This window comes from Brienomyrus brachyistius, unplaced genomic scaffold, assembly GCF_023856365.1.
Source record: "Brienomyrus brachyistius isolate T26 unplaced genomic scaffold, BBRACH_0.4 scaffold71, whole genome shotgun sequence".
NCBI lineage: Eukaryota > Metazoa > Chordata > Actinopteri > Osteoglossiformes > Mormyridae > Brienomyrus > Brienomyrus brachyistius.
Genome location: NW_026042346.1, coordinates 160,789 through 180,335, shown reverse-complemented (window position 1 = coordinate 180,335; position 19,547 = coordinate 160,789). Strand labels below are relative to the sequence as shown.

At 46.9% G+C, this 19,547-nt stretch overlaps 1 protein-coding gene across 1 annotated transcript in view; it reads left to right on the top strand.

Annotated features, from left to right (window-relative positions):
* Positions 1-3,382, top strand: part of camkmt (calmodulin-lysine N-methyltransferase) — a 62,809-nt gene extending 59,427 nt beyond the window's left edge. The window contains exon 11 of the mRNA XM_049002750.1: positions 2,530-3,382. Coding sequence (XP_048858707.1) covers positions 2,530-2,625 — 96 coding nt within the window. The 3' untranslated portion in view covers positions 2,626-3,382. The remainder of the gene's footprint in view (positions 1-2,529) is intronic.
* Positions 3,383-19,547: the final 16,165 nt, after the last annotated feature.

Below are 19,547 nucleotides of genomic sequence, written 5' to 3'. Positions count from 1 at the left end.
CCCCATGCCTGCCTGTTATCCTCTTATCCCCACTGTTCTGGAATAGAGCGCGAGCAGCTGCAGGAGTGTAAGGCGCTAGATAATGTAGCTATTTTCTGCCTGCCCATCTTAATCTTGTTACACAAATGGTTGTGAAGAGAGTCATGAATTTTAATTTTGCCCCCCGCATATTAACCCTACCGTGTCCGCCCCCAATCCCAGCTGCCTGGCCCCCCCCCCAACCTCGTCCTCCTCTCGCTCCCTCTCTCTGCACACCACGCCCGGCCCGTCTGCCTGCCTCTTCACGCGCTCTTCTTCCGAGAAGCTCTGGGAAGCAGTGATGAAGTAAATGACTTATGCGTCGGCGAGGTGGCGATTAAAAGTAATGCTGATTTACGCAGCCAGCCGTGACGCTGATTAGGTCCCTGTGACCAGGGGGACTGGCTCTGCTTCTTAAACTTCTCACCTCTGCTGGCTTTTCGGGTGTGAGTGCGTGTATGCGGGGAGGGCTGCTCCTCCCCCACCCTGTTTTGCTTTCGGCCCTGGGATTTGAATGTGAGTGTTGCATGCCCGGCCGTGGGTTTAGCACTGGGCTGGCTGGCCCTTGATTACGGAGGTCGCAGGTTCAACCACCGGGCCGGTACTTGGAAGGGTGGGCGAAGAGATAACGCCGGTGGGTGGGGGTGGGGAGGAGCTGGATTCAGTCTTATCGGAGGGCTCGGGAAAGAGGGGACGGTTCTTTATAAAACTGGGTAATACTGGCCAGCCATCATCAGTTCGTTGGTACAGATTGGGGAGTACCCCCCGCCCCCCATTGGTCCCGTGGCAAACAGGCCTGACTAGGCCCAGTACCAGAATGAATCTTCACTTAACAGCAATGAAATATTTTCGTTTCCCATTTTTTTGTGATTAAAAAAGCAAGTCAGTTGTAATTTCTTACATTTTTATTATAATTTGTTATAATTATAATAACCATAATTTGCTTTATTGTTGCAGCTGCATCCCATCTTTCAATATTTCCCTCGCTTACCGATTCTTTCGTTGTCTCTTCTGTGCTCTTCTGAGTAACTTGATAAGTATGTCTTTGGGAGGCTTGCACAACCTTGGTGTGTAGTGGATCCTGATTGGTCCGGCCTTGCACAACCTTGGGGTGTAGTGAATCCTGATTGGTCCGGCCTTGCACATCCTTGGTGTGTAGTGGATCCTGATTGGTCCGGCTTGCACAACCTTGGTGTTTAGTGGATCCTGATTGGTACGGCCTGCACATCCTTGGTGTGTAGTGGATCCTGATTGGTCCGGCTTGCACAACCTTGGTGTTTAGTGGATCCTGATTGGTACGGCCTGCACAACCTTGGTGTTTAGTGGATCCTGATTGGTACGGCCTGCACAACCTTGGTGTGTAGTGGATCCTGATTGGTCCGGCTTGCACAAAATATAAAAATATTTTTTTTAAAAAAATTTGCAAACAGCAGCCTGGCTCTTTCCTGCTTATCATCGATGATGGATTTCTTATTTGTGTTATGGGTCTTCAGTTCTGCTTCTGTACGAACTGTCCTACCACTGCACTTTACACAACTTAATCAGAGGGTCATCCTCTGATTCATGAGGCACCATTGGATAAGTTGGTGGTTATCTCTGGCTTTCGAGCGTCATTTCCATCCTCTACCTAGCTAGTTTTTGGTTATTCCCAGTGTCTCCTGATTCACATTGTTCTTGTGTACTTCGGTCTTAGAAATTTTGAGCCTGGAAGCAGCCTGCCACACAGTGTAGCCTTCTGCCAGAATTGAAAAAGGATTTAAAAAGAGTCAGATGATCACTGGGTGTTCAGGCTAAGAGTTAGAGTCAAATGAGAGACTGAGCCCATCACCTTTAGGGGGAGTTGTTTGGGCTAATTACCCATCATGCACTGCAGACCGGGAGTTGAAGGTTCGTTTATGTTACAGTTATGCCGATATTATTTTATAGCCAGTAATGCATGTAGGTAATTTTCCCTCCTGATTCAATATTAGGGTCTCCGCCTGGGTCACATGTGTGTGGAGTTTGCATGTTCTCCCCATGTCGTCGTGGGGTTTCCTCCGGGTACTCTGGTTTGCCCCCACAGTCCAAAAACATGCTGAGGCTAATTGGACTTGCTAAATTGCCCATAGGAATGCATGTGAGAGTGAATGGTGTGTGAGTGTGCCCTGCGATGGGCTGGCCCCCCATCCTGGGTTGTTCCCTGCCTCGTGCCCATTGCTTCCAGGATAGGCTCTGGACCCCCCGCGACCCACTAGGATAAGCGGTTTGGAAGATGGATGGATGGATTCAATATTATTTTATAGTCATTATCAGGACTGTGTGACAAACATGGTGTAACATAATAGCTTTCTTTTCATATCTATTTCTTGGTGTCCAGTTATTGGGGGGCTTTCTGATCTTGACGCTCACTCTCTCCCATGGGATGATCCTGCGCTCACACACTGTACCACTGACACACCAAGCTCCATCTGGCCCCAGCGGAGGGCAGGTGCTGACTTCTGAACCCTAAGGACACTGCCTGTTGTGTTTCAGATGCGGAGCAGAGGGATGGAGACGTACGAAGAGAACATCCATTATCCCCTCCTGCTCACTCTGACGCGGGCCCCCAGTCCAGGCTGGCTCCTCTGACGCGGCAGGGTGCTCCTCTCTCTCCTGCAAGCCCCCCACAGATCTGTGGTCTGTGCCACTGTGCCCCATCGGCTCCTTACCACGACACCATTCTGTGCCAGCATTTTATATCACTGTATTAACGGATGTACAATTTTTGCTTTTTAAAATCATTTTGGTGTCAGTTTTATCCAGCCTTTGCACCACTGTAGACTGCACCAGTATTTTCTCAAAAATACATGAAATAAAATTTTGATTTCTTTTTCTTATATTTTAGTCTGATCATGTATTTCTTTTTGTTTCTCTCAAATTTCAATCCTAACCCTAACCTGTTTTTCACTATAAATGTACATGTTCAGTTTTATTATCTAGGTGCAAATTTTTGGTGAAGAATACCGGATGAAACACCAGTGTTCTTCCCCTCACTGTGTAATTACCGAGCTGAAGGGGGTCAGCAGCTGCAGGCGCCGTGGTTGTACCACGGTCACACCGCGGTCGAACAAGGCCCCCGTGGTGGTGCGATGGAAAATGTGCGACGTGCAAAACGGAAAACAGCCCAGAGGGCCGTCGTGGTTGTAGCAGGGGCCACGGGTCCCCGGGCCCTCAGTGTTAAACCAGATGAGCTCTGGCACCGAGACGTGTTTACGGTGCCGCTCCGCGGCTTGATGTTCTACTCGCTTCTTCTGCACTGTGTAAGACTCGATGACGTTGGCTGCTGATCTCCTCAGACACGTCAGGTGAATCCAATGACTGTGAATTAAACACTATTGTGGTATTACTCTCATCTCCTAAGAGTGTTTCTTAAGACCTGTTTCCTCATAGTTTTAACTTCTTATATGTTTCTTTTTAATCTTTAATTATGGTGTTATGGTGATTAAAAGTCTGTCTCTTACGATATTTGAGGTGAATATTTCCTTTTTTCAGGGTGCTTAAGCAGATTAAAGAGGTTACACTACTATTTGCAGGACCGAATTAGCGGTGAAGGAAAGACGGCCGTCTGCTAATCAAGATAGATTTGCTACACCTTTAAAGAAGAGGCAGAACAGGGCAAGGATGACTGTGTGTAGCCCTGCAGCTAAGGGCTGCAGAAGCACCCTACTTTTTTTGCATCCAGGAAAAGAGGAGCCGGTCTGAACCCAGTTAGAAGGCCGCTGCGCTCAGTCCTCAGTGTATATTTTCCAGCACCAGAAAAAGAGTCACTGGCCTGGGGTGAGGCTGAGGGCCCAGCTCAGTCCATCTCAGATTCTGCTGTTCCACTTTTTGAATAGAAGAAAAGAAGAGTAGAGGTTCTACCGTGTCTAATTCCCTTGGGTTTCTGGGACAGGGCTGGGTGGGGGGTGATCATCCAGCTCCCCCTTTTCATATTTTAAACAGGCTTGTTTTCTCCTCCTCTCTAGGCCAAGAGCGAGAGAGAGAGAGAGAGAGAGAGAGAGAGAGAGAGAGCTCTCCCCGTTCAGCACAAGGGCCCCATTAACTTGACCACTTGCCCTTTGCGCACAAAGCCTCGGCCGGCCCCCTGCCCCTCCCACCCAATTATGTGTGATTAGGCTCACTGCGCTGTGTCAAGATGCAGGAGGGCGCTGCCAGAGCATTATCTGTTTAGGGGTGCAGTCCTGCTCTCGGGGCCCCGCACGGGACTGACAGCTGAGGTTAGGGGTGCAGGGAGGGGACAGAGAGGGGAGGCTGTGGGACAGCCGACCTGACGCGAGCCGAAAGCTCACTTTTTCAGACCGTACCCCCAACCTGAATACTGAGGATCTTCTCAGTGCTGCCCCCCCCCCCAGGTTTAATGGTTTGAGCATGTTACTTTTTTAATTTGCTGGGGGGGATGTATCTTGGAGTTACTGGATGGCCTGTCTACCTCTGCAAAGTTACAGTCAAAGGCGGATGGCAGTTTTACGGCAAATATAGCAAAATGACTCAGGGTTTAAGTTTAAACCAGTACTGTATACTATCAGAGAAAATCATTAACGGCAGTTTTGGCCTTTATAGTGGGGGGGTGCAAGGGGTGGGGGCTGAGGATCACTATTTCTGTGTCCCAGCAGTGGGGGCATTTGGGAGGGGGCAGGTAGGTTCCCCTCCTCCATTCTTGACCCCTGCCACCCATTGACACTCCCAGCCTCCCTCAGTGTCGCCAACATCAACCTCAGAGAAACAGACAGCGAGTGAATACAGAGCCGGAATTCTCACCAGCCTCGGTCCTGCCATGGAAACAGCCGTATCCCAGGGAACCGATGATCCATCTCCGGCCGGCGGCTGCCATGCCGGGTGTAATCGGTGGGCCACACTCCGCGACATCGAAAGGCCCCTTTACCCGATTCTGCTGCCTTCCTGCTAAAGCTGACGCCAGATTTAGCAGCCATGAAGTCATTTGGTGTCGAACCCGTGCCACGACACCAGCGTGTCACCGCGGAAGCTGCCGGTGCAGTGACTGTCACATGACTCCAGAGCTGGAGCTGCCACCTAGCATCGTATGCCCACACTTGAGCTTCCCGCGCTAATTCCCAGTTCTTTACATCATTGTCAGGGACGCTCGTAAACGCTGGGCAGCCAACAGCTTTCAGCACATGGGAGTGGAGGTGGATGGGAGGGGGTTGCTTTTGTTTGTTCCTTTTTTAGATGCAAGGTCAGCTTTGTTTGTCTTCTCATTTGCGGAGAAGGTCCATCACCCTCAGAGGGTTTAATCTGTTCGGAATTAGTGAATGTTCTCAGCTTCTTCACCACCTCTCTATTTTTTGAAAACTGTCATTGGTGATTTTCCTCAATTACTCCTTCTACAGTAAGTATAAAGCAGCAATAATAATAATCTCGACAGACCCTTAGTATTTATAAAACTTTGCGTGCAGAATTGATTCATTATTCTTGTTTTTTTTTTGCCTATCATCCATATTAGGTAGCTTGAGGGATATGAATAAACCTTTTAACCACCCGTTCAGATAATCAGTGTCCATAAATGATTAGCTCTGAACAGCAGGTCGGTACCCCGCCAAGTCCTCTCAGCTTCATCCGGTCGCCTGAGCAACGGCCTGACCTTCATCCACCCTTTCGCCCCCTCGAGGCCCCGTGATTGGTTAACGAGCCACTTCCTGTGATGTCCAGCAACAAGTGGCTCGCCCTCCGGACCGCTCCTCTGAAGGTCAGTTAGGTGGCATGATTAAATTACGCAGAAGACCCGCAAGACTGTACCTCGGATTGTGCCATAGACAGTTTTCATAGAGGCTGCCCCTACACTGGAACCTTTTAATGTAGCTATTAGCTTATGATTTTCAAACGAGCCGAACCGTAAATTTAAGGTCATTCGCACTCGATACATACGGCCGGTCGCTAGAAACGCCACAAACCAGCATCTTGCTCTCTTTGGCAATCGTAAGCCACAAATGACTGTTGTTTGGTACAGCAAACAGAGAGGGGAAAATTGGTTTTAATTAGCACCTTGGTTAGAACCACTGATTAGAGCGCCTTGGTTTTGGACTGGGGGGGGGGGGGAGGGGGGGGTGTCAACTGCACGCTTCCGTTCCCTTCCTGACAGAGAGGACTCCTGTTGTTTCCCACAAATGGCAGATGATGCTGGAGCGAGAGAAGTTTGTCAAGCGACAATTTGCAATATTGAGGAACCATGGCAGAAAACGTCTCCACGGGAGGCCGCAAACACCAATCATGTATTTAAAACCAGGAGGGGAACGGGCATCTCTGCTGGAGACAGGAGTGATACTTTATTTTATGAAGATGCAGCACTTGCAAATAGAAAACTCTGAAAATTCATGTCGGCTTACGTGCTATGGGTCTATACTGACCCTTCGCTCTGCATCGCTGGCGTAAAACGCTGCCCTATTACACTGTAGGTGGTGAACGCTCAGTCAGGCATATTTAGGGACAGTCCTCGAGCCACAGACTCGGATGTCAGGCCCCCGTGGCAGTAGTGAGATGCAAAGGCTGCGGGTTCGGATCCCCTAAGGGCTTCTGCCCCACAGCACCATCCTTAATCCAAATTGCTTCAGCTAATTATCCAGATGTTCATTAGATAAAATTTGCAAATTAAGAAAATTGCCCCGGATAAGAAAATATCAACAACAAAGAAAAAAATGCTTGGAGTGTATTGGAGTGTCTGCTTCTGTGTGTGAGTGTGTGTGTGTATTGTAGTATGGTGTATATTGTATTATTTATATATTGTTTATATACTGGAGAACATGGGCCCATTTCTGGCCTGTATTTTTAATTCTGTTAAATGGCTAAACGAAGGCAGCCGGGGGGGCGGGGGGAGCTGTTTTGCTCTTTCTACCCACATTGCTCTGTTAATCACCTGTTTGATGATGTTAATTGGGCTCCTACTGCTGCACTAATTGATAACGCCATCGCCGTTGACAACGGGAAACATGGTTTCTAAGAGCCTGGGAATGCAAGCCCCGAGCTTTTTAGTGTGCAACTGAAATATTTTCAGTATTATTATGTTTTTAATTGTATTACGTGCTTTTGTTTCTTCATTATCTAGTGTTTTCACGATCATCATAATACCAGGATTTAATAAACTCCTGGAAATTATCTTATCTAGCTTTTATGAGGTGGTTCACAGAACCATACATTGTTATAGTACCTTTAAACTATAATAAAAAAATTGGCTTTTAATGTGAGTCCATGGGAGATAGATAGGAGGAAAAAAGAGCAAGGAACAGGGTACAGTGGGAAGGGAGAAAGAGTAATGGACGAGTGGAGAAGATAGAAGGTGGAGAGAGGGAGGAAAATTGGGAGAGAAGAGAAGGAGTGGGAAAGGGGAATGATGGAGAGTGTGGAAGATGATACAGTGAGTGGAAGAAGGAGGAAGAAGGTGATGATGGAGTGACGGGAAGAAGGAGAGGAGGATTATTGAGTGAGGGGGAGAAAGAGAAGAAGACCATGGAGTGAGGAGAAGAAAGATAAAGGGGTAAAGGAAGGAGCAAAAAAGGAAGATAATGGCGGAAGGCGAAAGATGAAGATTGGGATGGTGAGAGAGATGAAGGAGTGGGAGGAGAAAGAAAGGGGGACCATGGAGTAAGGGGAAGAAAGAGAAAGGTGGTGATGGAGGGAGTGGAGAAAGGGGATGATGGAGAGAGGGAAAGAAGAGACAGGCCATTCAGCAGTGGGGGAAGAAGAGAGGGGGAATGATGGAGTGACGACACGAGGGGGGGTGCAGGGCTGATGGAGTGTCCCATCCCAGCATGCCACAGGCGGGCGTCCTTCCTGCCTAATGACAGGCCTGGTCCCACACGGCGGTGGCACACGGGGCCCCGCCTCGCTAATGGGGCCCGCTGGAGTGACCGCCGCGGCTTAATGTCCAGCTCTCCGGGGAGAGAAAGCCTCGCAGGTTACCGTAATGGCCGCGCCGGTGGGAGCAAATTACCGGTCACGCCAAGGGATCGAGGTGCACGAGTAAAGCATTCTGCCACTTAAGCCCCCGCCATTACAGACTCCCTGCCCCAGCCTTCAGCCGCGTCTCCCCAGAAGCTGCCTTCTCAGAAGGCTGTGATCCATTATCCGCTATGGCAGCCCCCCCCCCCCAGTACCCCCGTGCCGAGCCTCCTCAACTCCTCCTCTGGATCAGAGTCTCCCCATGATCCTCAAGCTGCTCTAACATAATAGAGACTAGCCTTTTGCCTGGACGGAGAGAGAATGTAATGTCTGTGTGGTTTGGTCAGGAATTTAGTGTAATTTGGTATGGTATGGTGCAGTATTTTATGGTTTGGTACAAGTTGGTACTGTATGACAGCGTTTTACACATTCTGGTACTCCTCAGACTTCCTCAGGGTTTCGGCCGTTAGCAAAAGTGACCAGGTAATTCCAGACACAAAATGAAAAGCGTCTCGGTCATGGGCAGAGTTTGTCCATCGCAGTGCCAGGGCACCAAACCGGGTCCCGTGGGCAATGTGGCTGGGCCCACGATACCCCCTTCGTGAAAACACATTTGGAAGAGACAACAACATAATGTGATCAGAAATAATGGGGCGAATTGGTGACGCTGAGGCTCCAGAATCTGGCCGCTTCGCCATCAGGCTTTCAGGCACGAAGCAAAATGAAAAGAAAATGGAGCCGAGATTACATGCACCTGTATGAGACACGGCCGGTGCCGTAATTACATCAAATGCACCTGATCACATTGCCGGCTCTTGTCAGGGGAGGAGTTGGGCTGAGCAGGGTTACATTAGGGTGAGTAATGCCGTGTGGTTCAATTAAATGCCACACCTCCCCCCATCCTTCGGTTCTTGGTAAAATCTCATTTTTTTTCCTAAGTGACGATGACTTTTTGTTTTTCTGAAGGTGCTGTCAGTTCAGGCAAAGCAGATGCTCACCCAGGCGTATGAAAAGACAGGAGAGCTGAAAGTGCAACCCCCCCCCCCCCCCCGATTCACCCCACCCTGCCCCACCCATCCTGGATCTGTATATGAGGGTATCTGACACTAAAAAGGGAAAAATAAAACAGCAAAACTTTGATGCAAATAAAAATGCAAAGTTCAGCCAAATCCGGCCATTTTTTGATGTCCTGCTAGACATCACAGCGACTTCCTGCCAGGCTTCAGCTTCCTGTTTGGGGTGGGAAGTCCTGGGCCAAATAACGTTGTTCTTGGTACCTCACCTTCATGCGCCCCCCACCTTCCCGTCTGTAATTGTCTCTTAGTCTGTCTCCCGGGTGCCCTCGATGACCTGACTAGATAAGTCCCTCCCCCAGACCCCACGAGGATCACATGTTTCACCTCGCTGTGGTCACGGCACTGAAAGTCCACCCCGCAGCTGAGCCTTCAGGCTCCCGTGCCTGTCTGTGTTTGCTGGGACAATGGCATCCCCAGACCTGGCAGCTCGCCTCCACCACACCAGGTGTGTCTTCTGAGTCTTGTGACACATCGCCACAAAACCTTTTCCTAGTTCAGCTGGCAACGGCAAACGACGGGGGAGCCATCGTCATGACATCGGGATGCACGTCGGGGCGAGATTATCTCAGCGCTCGCAGAACTCCCCACCGCCACGCTTATCGTTTTTCCCGGCTCCCGCCGCTTTCGGCACAGCGGGCCCAGACCTTTCCGGCAGGTGTTAAACCTTGATCTCAAAATCCCCCCCCCCCCCTTCCCCCCAGCTCCAGAGGTTGGGTAGCGAGACGAGTGTCTCCCCCCACTAGCGTAGGAGGATTAACCTGGGGGATGAGAGAGGCAGAGGACAGGACCCAGGATCGGCGTGCGCTCCGCTGCCGGATGCCGACAAGAAGCTGATGCCGCAGATTCAACCAGGTCTCTCTGCATGTGATGTCACCAAATGGTCAGCACAAGGCAGGGCGACACAATGCGCTGCCTTCAGTTTGTGGAAGCATTAGCTCACACAAGAGACTCGATCCCTTCATGAAGGATGTTTATTTGTTTCTTTGGCAAAAGTCGCGAATGAAATATAAGATTTGATGGGGAGGTCTGGCACCTCGTTGTCCAGCGAGACAAGAGGTAAACAGACGAAGCCGGGCTTGAGCTGGCCCCACCTCCTTTCTTACCCCCACTCTGGATAAGCTGGGTCTACTCGTCAGAGGTCATAGGTCAAGTGTCACCCAGCTGTAGGAGACTAGACTCCAACTGCTGCCACAGAGGGATAGTAACATCGGCAGTGAGGTGAGTAGACATCAGCACCATCGCCCCCCCCCCCGGCGATGATCGTCCCGCTAATGCTTGATCTGTGAAAAGCAAAGGCATTCAGCTGACTGAGCGAGGAATCGGGGGGGGGGGGGGGGGGGGGGGGGCTGATGCCTTTGTGAAAGAAATCAACTGAAAAAGAAGGTTTCAGTGAGAAAGGGCCTGTCACAGACCTCAATAGTAACATTATGTAAATCTCTGTCGTTCCTGATGTAAAACTGAAAAGAACTACATTAATGTCTTGTATATATTTAAAAAGCACCCGGCTACTCTCAATGGTGGCATATCTAGTAATCACACTGACAAATTAATGGTAGAGAATTAGTTGTACATTAAAAGTGTATTATGCAGCGTCCTGGCACATAAAATTACTCCAAATAGTCAGAGAATAAGTGTAAATTAATTCCTCGTGCTGGTTTGGCAGGCATCTGATTGCCATCTTTGGACGTGAAACCATCAAAGCAGAGTAAGTGCTTGTGTGGTACCTCGAAACACGCCGAGAAGCCGTAATGAGAGACGCGGGGAAGCGAAGGCTCGCGACTCGGCTGCCGGAGCACCTGCACCGTGATAGACCGTCAGGTGGGGGTCGGGGGGGCGCTCATGGACCGCACCATCACCCTCTTGATTGTCATTGTTTTTTTTTTATACATCACTTCTGAGGTTCTTACCCGTAATTTGCCCGGCACGGTTAACAAAAAGAAAAATTAAGTGACGTCAAGCTACAAAATTTCACCTGGTGTGGTTAACCCTGTCACATGGGGAATGGGGGGCGTCCAAGGAAGACCATTATTCACCATGCCCCCAACCACTGATGGGTGTGGGCGAGACACACAGGATATGCATTAAGTGAACCTCAATAGGCTCAGAGAATGAAAGACAGAATCTTGTCGTCGGAACAATAAGACCCGGCCGGGGAGTTAATGTTGTGGGTGTTGCAGACCTAAAAATGTGACCTTTAACCTCTGGCGCAAAGATTGCAGGTTCATCTGAATGAGAAGAGAGCTCCTGAGATCATTCCAGTCCCTGAGGTTCAATCTCCTTGCCGATGCCCGAGACTTGATTCCCAAGCCAGTCCGAATGACGCTGAGGACTCCAGATGGCAGCCAGAACCAGACTTTTATCAATCATGTTTCGCCTTCTCTCCCAGGATGTAGACTTGTATGCTGTATATCCATTTCCGTAAAGTCGTGTTTACGTTCAGAAACGTGCGAATGCCTCCCCGGGCCCCCACTGTAATTATAAGTGCCGTGAAATAAACTGATTGTTTGAGCGGGGAGCGAGACATGGCGGGGAGAAGCCGGTGTGAGCCACTCTTACGGCTTTTCTCAACTCGCAGCCTAAAATGTAATTCAGATGTCAAAACGGCGCCCATCGCCCTCGGCTGCGACACAATGCCTTTTTTCCCACCGCTCCTTTTGTTTGCCGCTCAGCTCCTTTATCTACAAGACATCGGAGGGAGGGATGAAAAGATGACAAATTTTTTTTAAAGCTATCCTCTGTGTCCTAACTGGAGTGCTTGTCACTTTGCCGCCACGCGGTGACAGCTCCCGGCGGCGGATGTCTGACGCCGCTGCCGCCGGCCGCACCGGGCCGTGTCCGTAAATGGCGGAGACCGCTGGCCGGAACGTCCCTCCAAATGATGCCCATCGCCAGCCACCGGTCTACCACACAATACAGCAGTTTTTCTTTTGCTTTGACTTCTCCACCCCATCTTATCACCTCTTACCTAGAGAACGTGGCCAGAGGAGATAGAAGTGATGGAGAATGGTATGTGTGTGGCAAGGGGTGGGCTTAGGATGTGGGGGGGGGGTGGTTTCAAATAAGGATATTTCTGAGAACTATTCATAAATTTAATTAATGTTATCACTATCAATTGTTTCCAGTGTTAGCCGTGATCACGGAGGATATCCGGAGAGCCGGCTAGCTCCTGGCTTGAATGGCCCTGGGTCCAGGGCTCAGTTCCGGACCTCCAGACCCATGCTGGGTCACTAATCAGAACCGCATTCTGGAAGGCTGAATGGGCGACCTGACACAATGGTCCCCAGGAGCCGGGGCTACGGTGGCCTCGGCTGGACATGCCTGCCTTTGGGGCCATTCAGAGCGGGCCAGCGGCTGCACAAAAGCACAACGGAAATTGAGGTAACTTTTATGGTGGCCTGTAGCTCTCTTCAATGCCCAACGGCCTTACAAGGGGACAAGAGGGCACTAATTGTGAACAGGGAGGTATTGTTCGGGGAGGGGGGGGGGCAAAAACGTGAAGGGGTGGAAGGACTATGGGTAAGGTGATGAGGGTAGGGTGCAGGGGGGGCACCGGATCTCTTGTTTTTGGCGGCTGATGTGCTCTCTTATGTACCTCATGAAAACAAAAAGGAGCAGGGGCATTTGTCCCCCCTCCCACTGCCCACTCCTGTTAATTGTGTCCTTCCCCAGGATTCAGCCAGTTGCCTAAGACCCCACTAAAGTCCTCAGGATGCCTGGGGGCACGAGAACAAGGCCGTCATGGGACACACAAAGCAAACCGGGGCTTTGGACGTGTTTGTTCAACAGAACGGGAGTCATTACAGTCCTGGCGGGTCGCCCCACCCCCGCCCCCCTGCACCGGAGTCTCCGGCGGTGACGTGCCACATCCAGAGGAGCTCGTCCGGATCTCCCGCCTCGCCGCTGCTCCTCCCCCACGCTCCCTCCAAGATGGACGAGTAAGTCTTGTTTGTTTATCGAGAGTAAAGTTAGCGACTTGCTAAAGGCCCACGGGGGTTGCTGGGGGGGCATGTTAGGGAGCTGGCCAGGCCTCTCGCAGAGCAAACGGTGACGCACGATGGTGCCTTGTTTGCACTGGGGTGAAGTTGCCGCACTTCTGCTAAGTGGCCCATTGCGCTGAGGCGGTGTGCTGGCTGCAGCCTCCCTAAATAATGTCCTTAAACAGCGCCCTTTGTGCTCTCTGCTATTCTCCGCCTTTAAAATTACGCTCCTTTTTTCGCCCCTCTTTTTTTTTTCGATAACCCACCATGTGAAGTGGTTCATTACCGTAGCGTTCCTCACCCCCCCCCGCCCCCCCCCCACCAGCTCCGCCCTTCCACGACGTGGCCCTGACCGCTCCCGACACTCAAGCATCGTAACTCTGTGAAGGGGTGGGGGGGGGGGAATGTGGCTCGCGGAGGGTCTTGTTAGCACTTCCTATGCGAAATTCGAAATTAGCGTCTTTCCAGAAATGTACAACTGCAATTACCACGCATTGTGGGGACGCGTAGAGGCGCAACAATGCGGCCGGCAGCACTTGCAATGCTCTGTGTTTCCAGAGTTGCTTTTCTAATTAAGACTGAAGACCCTCTTCTCCCCTTCCTGAGTGCATCTATTTACCATGCTCTGTGGCCCTCCTCTCTTTCCCTCCACCCCCCCCACCTCCAAAATGCAGCACCACACCACAGAAGTGCTCTTTTGGGCCAGCCTGCCTGAGGACAGGCCTGCATGTTCCAAACTGCCCCCCAGGCCCTTTCCGGGGGCCGTCGGAGCTTTGCTTCACCTGCATTGTTCCCACTTTCTGAATTGTCCTGGCTCAAAGGTGGCAGGATGAACAACAGGCCACAAAAAAGTAATAGGGGGTTTGGGGGGGGGGGGGGGCATCCTTGGGAGTCTAATGATGGACAAAAAGAAAAATATTTATTGCCTTTGACAGTTTGTGAAGGAGCAAAAAAATTAGGGCGGTTAGTGGCCCCTGTCCAACAGGCTTGTAGGCTCTGATATTAATGACCTGCATCTGCAGTAGGTACAGGTACTGGACGATAAACCTGGCTGTAGCTAGAAGAGGCTTGTTTTTTCCCTTAACTACGTCATGACTGACAAATCAGATTTTGCCAGCAGCCTCAAACCCCATGAATCTTCCACCAGACCTTCACTGCCCTGTCCCAGCTTGAGGAAGGTGGCCGGTGATCATGATGCAGCAGACACTGCAGCTTCCAGGTCAAAAGACTGAACGGCCATCCTGTTATGCGCAGAGTGACGCAAAATGAGTCATAAAAAAGTTATATCCCGCGAAATACTTATTTTAACAATTGCGTAATTACAGCCATTTCAGAAAGCCGACATTAAAATGAGTGACATCTAGATTTTATTGTGGCGAGGTATTCAATTTAATTAATCTCCTAGATATTAAATATACACAATTACTCCTAGAAATGTTTCTCACGGAAAACAACACCCGGCTTTATCCCGTTGAAATCCATTATAATCACATTAATTCAATAACATTTAATTGAAACAACTGTAACTCCTTCAACTGCCATGAAAATGGAAAGACGGTACAATGGATGCGTCTCTAGATGTCACGGCTTATGACAATATCTGCTATCACAGAAATCCTAAACAAGATTAGGCAGAGAGACTCAAGACTTATCTCTGGGCGAAAACAAAGTATTAAACACGTCATACTTTAATGGGGTTATGCAGATTTGTATGATTCGCGCGGTGTTTTCTGAAACTGTAAGAAAGGCGCGGCTGAGATTAGAAGACAGAAGTCGGGCTAAATTTTGCTGGATTTAAACCTTTTACTACGAGGAGTCGCGCAATACAAACCTTAACAAACCTTAACTTAATAAAACCTTTAGTCGACGGTTGAAGCATTTGTTGTTGTTGCTATTTTACCACATTTATTGTTTTCTTTATGTGATATTTACGATCTTCTTTTAATTATTTCAAGAAGAAACGTAAAATGATATGTCAATAATAATCTGTTGCCGTTTTAAACGCTTAATTGTATAGCTCCATAGCGTATGCAATTCCCGAATATCCCCCATTCAATGTCAGGCAATGCAGTCTTTATAGTATTTCTGCTCTGAATATGTAGCCTAGTTATGTTTTTAGCACCGCATTGTTTTGCTTTTCCGTCTCGTTGCTTCAGCCGTTACCTTTGTTGTATGTCTTTTGCAACTGAGTTTATTTATCAATGCCTTTTCTATTTTACACACCTTTAACACAATGAGATTATGTATTGCATTTTAGACACAAGACCGACCACTCAAGCAATATACAATAGAAAGTACAATGACTTGATTTATATAATTATAGTCTGATGTGTCATTTGTGGAAAAACAGATCGCATGTCCATTCCTTAACGGGAACAGTGCATCGTTGTTTACAGAAAATAAAAAACCGGTACCTGTATTTTCCAATAATTGCCCCATCTCTAATTTATATATCCGAGGACGTCAGTCTTTCAGGCCAACTTCCAAACAAAAAAGGGACGTTAAGGGTTAAGAAATATTGTGAATTGTGGCTGTAAATTTATCTGTGCGCATTTGAAATGTACTGTAGGCAACTGCGTATCCTCCGAAAGGTATTAAAGCTGGGATTTTGCCACAACTGAGCGGCTCGTAGACTGTGGTAGAGCAGAATACCTGCTTTTCGGCATTGAGGATTACAATTCTTATTTTACCTAGATTTGATTCTGTCCATAATTTCATACAAAATACCCCCCCCCCCCCAAAAAAAAAAAAAACATAACTGTAGAAGTAACGATTATTCGCCTATAACCAGTCTATTACAAGATACACAAGACAATATACTACTTTTGAATTGTCACGTATACTTTTTAAAGTCAAATTTAGGATCTCCCGTTTTGCGCAGAAGCTTAGTGTTTAGCATTACAGTAGGCGTGTAGACTTCTGCTACTCGTAATAATCATAATAATAATAATAATAATAATAATAATAAATGGCAAATAAATGTCGTGATAATACCAGGAGTAACACCAACCACTATTAAACATCATTAATCTTTAACGATTAAAATACACATAGAAACAAACTAAAATAAAATGACAATAATTAAAATATGATTTAATCTAGCTCTCACGACACTTTGCTATTGAAACTCACTAATTCTTAAATTGTATGTGTGTGGTTTTTATGTTCTTCATCATGAAATGTCCTGATCCAATTATGGGAAACGATGAGAGAAATAAACAATAATACATCGAAATTGATTTTGTCATTCCAGTTCTCAGCTTTTCTACGTACTTCAAATGTCCGAGATCACTAACTAAAAATATCAATGACATGTGTAACTAGCATTAGAATAGTTAATTACATGGAAGAAAATTATCTTCAGTGCACGTAAAGGGTTAATAATATGTATAATAAAATATTTACGTTCTGAGTGTGCATAAAACTTTCAATACAGGACAAACCGAGAAACATAAAAAAGACAGTAGTAATCGGTAAACTGCAGGCCACTGAACGCAATGGAAAAACAAATAAACCACAACGTACAGAATAAGGTTTTTTTTGAGGGGGAAACGTTACGCATTCGCGTGTGTGTTCGCGTTTTACAGACTCTATCCCGGGCACTATTCTGATATAAAACATAAGAAAGCAGGGCCACATCTTAAATTGGCTTTATTGAATCTGCACGTCCCCATGTCACGTCCCCCCTACGACATCTCCATGACGCTCCAAATGCGTCTATTTGCATCAACTGCGTTGCTTTAAAAAACATTTAACTCGTTTGAGTGAGTACGGGTAATGTCATTTGTTGATGGGACTTTATATATTAGTGCGAGCCGCCGACAGATCCAGCATTAGGGCAGACGGCTGAATTTTCCCCCTCACTGCATTTTAACAACGTCGGGCAGACGGAGCATTAGAGGAGATCAGGATGGGATAAAAAGAACAAGGGATCGCTGAACGCCGTTGTCTCTGAAACCAGTGGCGAGTCTCTTTCCGATCGAGAAATAACCAAATGACATTACGATTTAACGCTGTTATTTTCAGTGAATTGGATATTGACCTTTTCTCTGAAAAGAAAAAAATGGTCCTGCAATAAAATTACGGTCATCGACATGCAATATTTCAGTGAATTCAAATAGATTGTTTTTATTTAGGTTTGCTGCATTAGGGATAAGTAGGCTAAAAAAGACTTTTTGGTCTTGTGGCTCGACACTACTTCTGTTATGTGAATCATGTGAACAAATGAGTTAATAATTTAAAGGACGGGAAAGTAAAGCCCAGATTTAAACGTCTCCCATCCTTTATTCGGCTAGTTTGATTATTCTGCTCCAGCGCACAGTGACTGGACTGGGATGAGTCTGCGTTTCTTTGTTGGTAGATTAGCGGCAGATTCTGGGGCATTATGGATTCAAAAAAATAGCAGCGGTTGCAGGAAACTGTAGGATATAAAAATTGGGCAGGGGCAGCAGAGGACTGCGTTTCGCCCCCACTGTCAACAGCGTGGACGCGCACCTCTCATGCACTTGAGGTGCGAGAACCTGAAGGTATTATCAGGAATTTTTTTTAATAAACTGTTATATTAATCACATAAACAAACACCCACTAAATAATTGCAATTTATCAGTATAGTACTTCTTAATAAAATAACTTTTAAAATGAACTGTAATGCATTTTGCAAGATTGTTCAATAGACAGTTTATATGAATGTGTTTCAGCTGAATAACGATCAGGCCTACAGCATTCTGCTTCTACGTACCCCGGTTATATAAATAGCCTACGGATGACAATTACCCATAGAATGATCTGTGGTGAAAATGAAATTCGACTGTCAGGAAAAAAAAATGCATTTTCTCTGTCGTATTTTACATTCACTTTTGGAAACGTCTCACGCCAAAATACAGTCGCAGTTCACGGTGTTATCATAGTTTGTCCGCTTGGGTTAATTTTAGAGAGAAATTAATTTACAAATCCATGCAATTAGGGCTATATAAAAGACTATTCTATTCACTTCTAGTCTGCCTGACTATTTACATCGCAGGCCAATAACATAATTCTACAACAGCTATTGTAAGAATTTGCCCATTGGTTTGTGGCTTAATAGAGGGAAAGAATGAGGGATATGGCGGGGGGCACTTCAGATATGCGATTATCCGAGAAGCAGAACTATTTTAAGGGGGGAAAAGTCAAACGTGTGTTGGGGACAATCTGCTGAAGATAGGGAACACAGCCCGGCCAATATGACACACGTGCGGCTGTGCCAAATATTTGTGCTTATTTAAATTTATAAATGATTTTTAAACAACGATGTAAATGCGCAAGCAAAGAGGCAAAATGCAATTTGTATGTAAATGCTTTTGTACGGTGATTTTAAAACGCCGATTTCCGGTTTGTGTTTCAGTGCCTTTATCTAAAGGAAGAGGAGCTCAATGCAATTAAGCAATGGAAACGGATCAAAACAGCGAGAAAAGGCCAGAAAATGGGCTAATATGTATGCCTTGTGCGGAAACCATTGACTGCGGGAAAGCGATAGGTTACATTAACCCATAACCACTCATTTAAACTTTCGGTTTTATTTAGAAGCCTTGGTAGACTTTAATTATCTTAACGCAACACGGGAAAGGTAAGGTCTCTTGATTTAAGTAATTGTGGCTGTGTCGTAACCCGACTTGACATTTCTCTGAAAGTATAATTTTAGTTCCTTGTAATCTTAATAATGTCATATCACAGTTAAAATACTGAATCGCCTTAATTACAATTAATCTTTGGTTTTTTTAAAAAGTGGCTTAAAAGTAAATTTACAATACCCCACACATTAACATACAGAGTGTTAACCATGCATTTCCTGACGCAGACCTATAAAAACCCTTCATGGAGATTGTAGTGGTAATCGGGCATGTTAATGTGTGGCATTATGATTTTAATTGGTAAATATAAAACACGGGATTGCAGTAACGCTTATATTTTGTGTGTCATTATCAAAGAAGGCATGAGTAACGAATCAATGCATTCATATTAGGGATCGCCTGTATACAAACAAGAGGTGTGGCCTAGTGACGTCACGGTGTTTTCCCATCCTGAATTTGAGGGTCGATAGGAATGGATCACGGGTCACGGTGGTCAATGACGTAGTCGCAAGTGATTCCGCCTCGACTGCCATTGAGATGCTAAACTCTTTTTAATTAACCGATTAATGCAGTACTGTAGTTTTGATAACACTGGGAGCCACTGTATTTTTGTAATGCTCTGACATTCGTATATCATTCACGCGTCCTGTGTTCCTTGGGATAGACTCTATAGGGTGACTGTGGCTATGGACTAAATAAGCGACTATGGAAAATCGGCAGATTTAATACTTTAGGGTAGATTAGGCACAATATGCAGCATTAAGAGTCATCTCAGAAAATCTGTGTGGTTAGTGTTGGTGGGGCTGTGATGGAATTGCTCTTTAGGACATAGCATTTTCACAGCATCCCCAATCAGCTTATGGCAAGTCTATAAAATACCGACAATAATACTATAATTCTAATAATAATAATAAGCACAAGCAGTGGCTTAGTAACGACAATGATTGCCTTGCCAAAATGAA